Consider the following 10,119-nt stretch of genomic DNA (forward strand, 5'->3'; position numbering starts at 1 on the left):
TATATATATAATTTAATGTACACAATATGAGCTACTCATAGTTTCCTGCTTTGGAGAAGCAGGTCTAGGCAGGTTTTTATTACACACCATGTGTCTCCAAGCAGTCTTCAGGCTGAGCTATGTTAAGTTGAGTGACCCTAAAGATTCTACCAATTTACATGCTATCATGCCAAACATATATAAATTATGAATTTGCAGTAGAAAACTGTTGGATATAGTTTGCTGTTCTGTTAGGTTAAGATCAACAAAAAAGTTCCATCCAGTTATATATTGTTCATGTGTGTATGTATATATCATTTAACGTCTACTTTCTATGCTGGTATGGGTTGGACAGCTTGACAGGAGCTAGCTAAGCAGAAGACTGCACCATGCTTCACTGTCTGTTTTGGCATGGGTTTTATATCTGGATGCCCTTCCTAATATCAACCACTCTACGGAGTGGAGTGAGTGCTTTTTACATGGCACTAGCACATACAATGTCAGTTTTGGCATGTTTTTTTTTTTGTACAACTGAATGCCCTTCCAAGCTAAGTTTAGTTAAGTTTATATAGAAAAAGAGAAAAAAAAAATCTTAATGTTTCATAAGGAATCTTTCATTAGAAACAAGAATTGATCTAAATTAACTTTCTTAATTAGGAAGTTCATTTTCTCACAATGCTATTAATTAGTTATTAAATATATCTAAATTAACTTTCTTCATTAGGAGAGTCATCATTTCACAAATGGTATTAATTTGTTGTTAAACAAGTTGTTTGTTTTTTTTTTTCCAGGGAATTTGTGTTTGGGAAGACACTGGAGGACATGTTGGTCAGTTGTATTTGGATTGGTAATAGCATCATCACAGTCTCTTTGTCTGGATTTGTTACATATTTAGACAGGAATTGCCCAGAGAAGCCTCTTCGTGTTCTTAAGGTGTGTTTAACATCTCACAAGCGGTGTATGTGTGTGTGTGTTTTCTTAAGTTGACTTGCAGCTGTTGTTTCTTATTTCTTTATTGCCCACAAGGGGCTAAACATAGAGGGGACAAACAAGGACAGACAAAGGAATTAAGTCGATTACATCGATCCCAGTGCGTAACTGGTACTTAATTTATCGACCTCGAAAGGATGAAAGGCAAAGTCGACCTCGGTGGAATTTTGAACTCAGAACGTAACGGCAGACAAAATATGGTTAAGCATTTCGCCCGGCATGCTAACGTTTCTGCCAGTTGACTTGCAACTGTTGTTTCTGTCAGTCAGTTGGTAGGAATCAAGTTTTGAATGTGGATATTTTTACCATTATGTGACTCTGCATATTTTTTTAGGTCCACACAGGTAAAAAATGCTTTTTTAGGACTTCAACTTCATTTACATCCTCTAACATCTCATGATCAGGTCATGAATATTACAACATCAAATTTGTGGCTTTGTGATAATGTAGGAGATTGTTAATGGTAAAATAATTAATAATCATCATCATCACTTAACGTCCCTTGTCCATGCTGGCATGGGTAGGACGGTTTGACCAGGGCTGGCAAGCTGGAAGGCTGCACCAGACTCCACTCTGATTTGGTATGGTTTCTATGACTGGATGCCCTTCCTAACGCCAACCAATCTGAGAGTGTAATGGGTTCTTCTGCGTGCCACTGGCACAGGTGCCATTTGCATGACACCAGTATCTAATACGACTGTGATTTTACTTGGCTTGATGGGTCTTCTTGTCAAGCGCAACATAATGCCAAAGTCTCTCAGTCATTCATCGTTGCCTCTGTGAGCCCCAAAACTTGAAAAGAGCTTTTCACATGCCACCAGCATTGGCCACTTTGCCTCCATAAGGCCCAATGCTCATCAGGTGCTTTTTATGTGCCAGTTACGAGACTCCAGCATTGGCCACGACTATGATTTCACTTGGCTTGACAGGTCTTCTCAAGCACTGCATATCACCAAAGGTCTCGGTCACTAGTCATTGCCTCTGTGAGGCCCAAAGTTTGAAGATCATGCTTCACCACCTCATCCCATGTCTTCCTGAGTCTACCTCTACCATAGGTTCCCTCCACAGTTAGAGATCGGCACTTCTTTACACAGCTGTCCTCATCCATGCGCATCACATGACCATACCAACACAGTCCTCTTTCTTGCACACCACATCCGATGCCGCTTATGCCCAACTTATGTCATACATGCACAGACATGCACATCCAGCAAAGCATACTGGCTTCATTTCTTTCAAGCCTACACATGTCCTCAGCTGTCACAACCCATGTTTCACTCCCATGTAGCATAGCTTTTTGCACACAGGCATCGTACAATCTGCCTTTCACTCTGAGGGCGAGGCCCTTTGTTGCCAGCAGAGATAGGAGCTCCTTGAACTTGGCCCTATTCTTATTCTCACAATATTAAGTATTATGAAGTATTAGGACGGAGAAGAGTAACAGGTGTACTGTTAAGGATTTCATTCTCTCCACTGTTTCACATTGATATTTATAATTTCATTAGCAGCATTATTATATTAAAACTTAGGCAGTTAATTCTTTTTATTGTTTATTTAATAGCTACATCAATTATTTCCTTTTTTTATTCAGTGCTAAAAGTTTGTACATCGTAGAACACTTGTGTGTGAGTGTGTGTGCAACTATATATATAGTGAAGGCACATGGATCAGTGGTTAGAATGTTGGCTTCACAATCATGAGGCAGTGAGTTCAATTCCCAGACTGGGCTGTGTGTTGTATTCTTGAGCAAGACACCTTATTTCACATTGCTCCAGTTCACTCAGCTGTTGAAATGAGTTGTGACATCACTGGTGCCAAGCTGTATCAGCCTTTGCCTTTCCCTTGGATAATATTGGTGGCACAGAGAGGGCGACAGCTAGTCATCCATAAACAACCTTTCCCAGACTTGTATAAATATAATATAAAAGACGGTTTGATGTAGAATGTATAGAAACAGTTCCATGATAATTCTATTTCAATACCTGTTCATTTTTGGGGAACAGAGATATATTCATTGTAGTGCTTACAATCCTGGAAGTATTATATTCTAGCTTCCTGTTCTGAAGGTTGCTGGTAATAATTCCACAAAACACATACCTACCAATTGTACCAAATATTTTACATTGTAGACATCTCTAACATTATTAGAGTGATCTTAACTGTTCATTATTTCACAGTTAACTGAGACAACAGCTGTAACTACTTTACACTCAGTCATGCCCTCACAGATATGTCAGCACTTGGCTATGAAAAATGGTTAATATGTAATTCTTTTTACATGTAATTTTTTAGGCTTCAAACTTTGAGACTAAGTGGTATTTCTTCCTCAATGAAGGGTCTCATATATTTATTGTTTACTGAAACAGATCATCCTTAGTTTTTTGTTTTGTTTTTTTTTATCTTACTATTTACCTATTCTATTGTGTAAACTTTTTAAATCATTAAAGAATTAGTTCTTTAATGATTCCAATATTTCATGTCTTGTTTCTTTGTTAGAAATATAAAACATTCAAGTATCTTTATCTTCTGTGGAGAGCAACTTTGCCTTTCAACCTTCTGAGATCAATAAAACCACCAGTCACATCCTGGGGTCAATATAATTGACTGACCCCTGCCACCAAAATTTCTGGCCTTGTACCTATATTAAAATTATTATTAAGAAGGTGGCAAGCTGGTACAATCATTAGCATGCCACATAAAATGCTTAGTGACCTTTCATCCTTTTGAGGGTCAATGAAATAAGTACCGGTTATGCGCTGTTGCTGTATTTGACTAGCCCCCCCCCCTCCCACCAAAATTTTGGGCCTTGTGGTTATAGTGAAAGGGATGGCAAGTTGGCAGAATCATTAGTGTGCTGGATGAGGTGCTTAGCAGTATTACATCTGTCACTGTGTTCTGAGTTCAAATTCCGCCAAGGTTGACTTTGTTTTTCATCTTTTCAAGGTCTTTAAATTAAGTACCAGTGAAACACTGGGGTTGATGTAATCAACTAACTCCCCCTCCCCTCAAAATTGCTAGCTTTGTGCCAAAATTAGCAACCATTATTATCATCATCATTATTATTATTATTAATGTTGTTATTATTTTTGTTTGTCTAGGGTCACAACAAACCAATAACAGCCCTGGCCACCACACCTGACAGAAAATTGGTTTTCACTGGCTGCAGTTCTGGTCACATCAATATCCTTTCGTCTTTGTTCACTGTATTTGTTATTCTATGTTTACTGTATGTTTTTAATGTGTTTGTTTTATTTTTATTCCTGACTTATAACATTGTAGTCTTCTATAACACTTAGGAAATAGAATGTATAATGAATGGGTGCAGGGGTGTATAGTGAGAAGACCAGATATTTGGAAGGTGTATTTTGCTGATAATAAAGACTGTGTTTATGATGCATTGAGAGTGGAATGTAGAAATGATGAGAAGGGATACAAAGAACAGGTGGGGTATATAATGAGAAGACTAGATATTTGGAAGGTGTATTTTGCTAAAAATAAAGAGTGTATATATGACGTATTGAGTGTGGAATGTAGAAGCAATGTCTCATCTAATGTGTTTGGTCTTTTGGCCTAAACTGGTCTCTGGTCCTTAACTGGCCCTGGGAAGATGGAAGATAAAATTGAATTCAGTGTTATTTGAACTCAGTCTATCAGTTCACTGCCTAGTGAGATGATTTATGAATATAGAGTGATTTGATTAATGAAGAATTGATCAGTATATAGTAATGTCATTAATGAGGGTGTATGCAGTGATTTATTTAATGTGATTACAACATAATAAAGCTCGTCTGAGGATTTATTCATCAACCTAAAGAAATTTCTGGGCAAATGAATAAAATGAATTTTTTAAATTATTATTATTATTGTTATTATTAATAATAATAATAAGTTGATAATGATGATAATAAGTTGATAATGTAATAATAATAATTATTATGATAAGTTGATAATGATGATAATAAGAAGTTGATAATGTAATAATAATAAGTTGGTAAAGATAACAATAAGTTAATAATGCTAATCCATTGCTAGAGTTAAATCCTCTAGAGTGTTCATCAGATTTGGGAATGTGTGTGTTACAACAATACTTAATGCTATCTGTTTATTAATTGTCAAATGAATGCTATTTATGGCTGAGGATGAATGATTATGATAATGACGATGATTTAAAGCTTTTCCTTAATTCCTGTCACATTACTGGGATCTTGTCAATGGACTTGATGATAGAATCGTTGGTAAACCTCACCAGAGTCAGATACAGGATCTTGTGGTGTCTGGCGATAATTTGATTTCCATCAGCATGGACGACACAATTCGATTCACCTCAATTTCCTCAATGCAATACGGGTAGGTTCTTCAGAATCTGATCCTTCTTTCAGCTTGCAGAATTCCATTTATTGTGTCCCTCAGGGTGAAATGCCTTTGTTAGTGTCTCATGTTCCTAACTTTAAATTTAGAGATTCAGAAGTTTGCAACAGAGGGGACTCAGCTAAAGGAACCCAAACTGATGGATTAAGTCTACCACCTAAGTAAACCACAGCAGATACAGTTCCTTATTTAAGTTACCATTATTGTAAGACCTCATCCAAGACCTCATCCAAAGGAAAAATTCAGTAAAAAGCACCCTTTGAACACTGGGCGATATGCTGTGCCTGAGAAGACCCATCAAGTCAAGTGAGATCATAGTCGTTGCTGATGCCAGTGTTTCATAACTGGCATCTGTGCCATTGGCATGTAAAAAGCATCTTTTGAACCTTGGGCATCAGAGAGGCAGTGACAAGTGACCAAGACCTTTGACAATATACTGTGCTTGAAAAAAACCTGTCAAGCCAAGTGAGATTGTAATCATGGCCAATGCCAGTGTTTTGTCAAAAGCACCCATTACACTCTTGGAGTGGTTGGCGTAAGGAAGGGTATCCAGCTGTAGAAACCATGCCAAATCAGATTGGAACCTGGTGCAGATCCCCAGCTTACCACTTTTCAGTCAAACTGTCCAACCCATGCCAGCATAGAAAACTGATGTTATGATTGACAGTTTTAATGAAGTTCAACATGGTTGAACAATCAATCCCAACCAGTTGGGATGCACGGAACAGGTTGTACTATTCATCTTTTTGATCGCTGAACACAAGAGGTGGCTCATGAGACTTCCGTTCGGGTTATTATCCTGAGTTACCAGCTCATCCTTGCATCCCAATCCATCACAGAGTTATCCATTCACAGCTGAGTGGACAGGGGCAGTGTGGAATGAAGTGTTTTTGCTCAAGAACACAACTCACAACCAGTTTGGGAATTGAAACCACAATCTTGCAATTGTGAGTGTAGCATCTAAACCACTAGGCTACAAACATTGTTTATATGTTTTCTCTCCAGGGATGAGTTATGTATATGTAGTCTTAAGAAACAATCAGAAATACTACAAATTGTAGTGATTGTATATTTAATGTCCTCTGTTTAATGACTAATTTATTTTATTTTTACTTTTATTTTTGTATGTCATTAACACACACACACACACAGATTTTTTTTGTTTTTTATCTTTTACTTGTTTCCATTATTAGACTGTGGCCATGCTGGGGCACTGACTTGAAGGGATTTAGTCAAACAAATCAATCCCAGGACTTATTTCTTTTTTAAAGCCTGTTACTTATTCTCTCAGTCTCTTTTGTTGAACCATTAAGTTACGGGGATGAAAATACACTAACACTGGTTGTCAAGCAGTGATGTGGGACAAAGACAGATACAAATACACACACACACACATATATAGATATATACAGACACACACACATATATGATGGGCTTCTTTTAGTTTCCATCTCTCAAGTCCACTCACAAGGCTTTGGTTTGCTTGAGGCTATAATAGAAGACACTTGCCCAAGGTGCCAATGCAGTAGGACGGAACCCAGAACCATGTGTATGTGTGTGTCCATGTATGGAAGGGAATCCAATTGTAGAAACCGTGCCAAAGCAAACATCAGAGCTTGGCATAGTCCCGTGTCTCACTAGCTCTTGTTAAACCATCCAACCCATGCCAGCATGGAAAATGAATGTTAGATAATGATGATGATACACACATATATACATACACATGCACACATACACACATATTTATATATACACTCACACATAGTGTTGATATTTTTCCATTTTAATTACTATTTTCAGAAATGCCTCAGTAAAATTAGAATCTCAGCCCCGTGCAGTTGCAGTCCACAACAACCTTACTGCAGTTGCCTGTGTCAAACATGTAATTATTGGGGGTTTTTTTTTTTATTATCTTCTTTCTGCTTTCATGTTGCTGTTTAGCCCCAGGTCAATTCTTGTTTAATAGACTTATAATCCAAGGCCAGTTTTCACCGATTCAAAGTTGTTTGTTAGTTGTAGTAGTACAAATAGGATCACATTGTCCTTCTTTTTTTAAAGATGATTGAATGAGTTATTTCTAACAACCATGTAGAAGCTCCCTCATTAGTTAAAAAATTATATTTAGAGCAGAAGTGGGAGGAGAAACAGGCAGAGGAAGGCAACTAAATGCAATTCCTGTGAATATAGAATATTGTTCTGCCAACTTTTGCTGTTATTGTTGAGTACAGTCAGGAGAGTATAGTGAATAGAGTACAGTTCCTAGAGTACAACTGGTGGTAAATAGACATCCATGGTTTCAATGGTGGGTATCGTGTGGTTATCTGAGCCCCTTGTACATTGACTCAGCCTCCGAATGGTTGAGTGTTCCTTAGGCAGAATCAGCAGGGGACCTAATGAACTGCAGGTACAATCCATCTGACAGGCTTCCAAACAGTTTCCATCCTGATGTCAAGATTTTGGTCAACCAGTGACTCAGGTACACTCAACATGCTTTGCAATGGGATTGAACCTGTGGCCTCACACATGCACGTGTTTCATCTGTTTGCTTTTTTTATTTTAATTAATTTTGTATTTATCATATTTTATGAACAGTTGTATTGTTGGTTACATGTCTGCAACTGACCAATCACTGGTTCACTACATTCCTGACTGCAAGAGTAACAAGGGAGTGCCTGTAACTTGGCACAGAACAAATTTAATGAGATTTCATTCAAAGAAAGAAAACAAGAATTTCAGTCCCTTCTTTGATGTTTGTTGCCTTTGACAATATCAGAAAATGGAAGACATCATCTTTCCATTTCTGTTAATTAAAATTCTTCACACAAGGCATTGGTTTAAGCCAGTTCTATGGGAGTCCATGTGGAGGTGCAATGACCCAGTGGTTAGGGCAGCAGACTTGCGGTCATAGGATCGCGGTTTCAATTCCCAGACTGGGCGTTGTGAATGTTTATTGAGCGAAAACACCTAAAGCTCCACGAGGTTCCGGCAGGGGATGGTGGCGAACCCTGCTGTACTCTTTCACCCACAACTTTCTCTCACTCTTACTTCCTGTTTCTGTTGTGCCTGTAATTCAAAGGGTCAGCCTTGTCACACTGTGTCACGCTGAATATCCCTGAGAACTACGTTAAGGGTACACGTGTCTGTGGAGTGCTCAGCCATTTGCACGTTAATTTCACGAGCAGGCTGTTCCGTTGATCGGATCAACTGGAACCCTTGACGTCGTAAGCGACGGAGTGCCAACTCATGGGAGCCCATGGCCATTCCTGGTTCCTGCTTGAATAAGTGTAGCAGTTGTTTAACCCCAGGTCAGCCCTGATCCCCCAGACTATCATCAAAGTTGCTCCACCCATGACCATCTTACTTTTTCCTTATTATTTTTCAGCATAGTATGTTTAGGTTGGTGTGACCTTCAGTGGATGAGATGTATGGGAATTTTGACTTCTATTTCTATACTGTTAGATACCCCTCACCATTGTATTTATTCTTTTATGGTGTTAGGTAGGTGATAGTGGTTCAATTTCTCTTCTCTTCTCTGTTATTTTAACAAATGTTTTTTTTCTTTTCCAGGTAATATTATTGCAAGGTGAACGCATTGTCCTAACACTGCCAATTTCATATGATGGATGTTCAGTTGCTTTTAATGTGAATGGCTCACTGTTGGCAGTGGGTGGACTGGTAAGTTGTTATATTTTCTGTGAGAAAATCTTGTTGATATTTAGAAATGTTTGTCTGAGTTCTCCATTCTCACAGAATGAAGAATGTTTTGTTCTATAACTGAAGCTTTAAATCATCATCTTGGGTGCTTCCTCTGCTAATCCTGTGGATTAAGGTCTCAGTAGGGGTACTGACTGTGACCACCCTTATAAGGTACACATTTCAGTGAGATGCGTGAGCATCATGGCCTTCTTGTTTCTTATTTCTTATTTCTTTATTGCCCACAAGGGGCTAAACATAGAGGGGGACAAACAAGGACAGACAAAGGGATTAAGTCGATTACATCGACCCCAGTACGCAACTGGTACTTAATTTACCGACCTCGAAAGGATGAAAGGCAAAGTCGACCTCGGTGGAATTTGAACTCAGAACGTAACAGCAGACGAAATATCGCTAAGCATTTCGCCCGGCAGGGTAACGTCTCTGCCAGCTCACCGCCTTCTTGTTTCTAAATATCCTACTTCATTCACCAACTGCCTTCAACTTCACTGTTAGACTCTGTGCTAATCTACTCAATCTCTTGGTCAATTTCCCTCGTCCTCTTTTTCTTCAATTGAATTGAGCCCTCATAGCACTCTTTATTACAACCTATACACCAATATTCTGGGACTTTGGACCAACCTGCTCACCAACCAACCAACCAACCAGCCAACCAACGTATCATATATCTCCTTCCAATTCCTCTCTCTGCTGCCCAGGTAACATTCTATTGACAGAATCTAAAGACCTAGAGTGTTAGATTCCTTGATATGCAGACAGCTGATCAAAATACAATTTATCAAACAGTTGGCTTTTAAAAACCAATCAATTGAAGTGACATTTGATTGAAGCAGTAATTAGTAACAAATTTTTAAATAATTTCACTGGGAATTTAGCAGAAAATTCCCCAAAATGTTTTTTTTTTTTTTGTATTCAAATGTTTATATCAGTTATAACTTGCAGTTAGATTATTGTGAAAATTTGCCGTATTGCAGAAAAAGCAGTTTTTTGTAATATAGTCATTTTTGCTAAAAGTAATGTCGTGCACATGTGATTATCAATTACATAACTAAAAGAAACATACACAAA

The 10,119-nt window shown here is 38.2% G+C and overlaps 1 protein-coding gene across 1 annotated transcript in view; it reads left to right on the plus strand.

Annotated features, from left to right (window-relative positions):
• Positions 1-10,119, plus strand: part of LOC106872176 (actin-interacting protein 1) — a 51,917-nt gene that overhangs the window by 36,067 nt on the left and 5,731 nt on the right. Inside the window, exons 9-13 of the mRNA XM_052975649.1 lie at positions 771-912; positions 4,068-4,154; positions 5,168-5,316; positions 7,138-7,219; positions 8,905-9,012. Coding sequence (XP_052831609.1) covers positions 771-912; positions 4,068-4,154; positions 5,168-5,316; positions 7,138-7,219; positions 8,905-9,012 — 568 coding nt within the window. The remainder of the gene's footprint in view (positions 1-770; positions 913-4,067; positions 4,155-5,167; positions 5,317-7,137; positions 7,220-8,904; positions 9,013-10,119) is intronic.

This window comes from Octopus bimaculoides, chromosome 22 (assembly GCF_001194135.2).
Source record: "Octopus bimaculoides isolate UCB-OBI-ISO-001 chromosome 22, ASM119413v2, whole genome shotgun sequence".
Classification (NCBI taxonomy): Eukaryota; Metazoa; Mollusca; class Cephalopoda; order Octopoda; family Octopodidae; genus Octopus; species Octopus bimaculoides.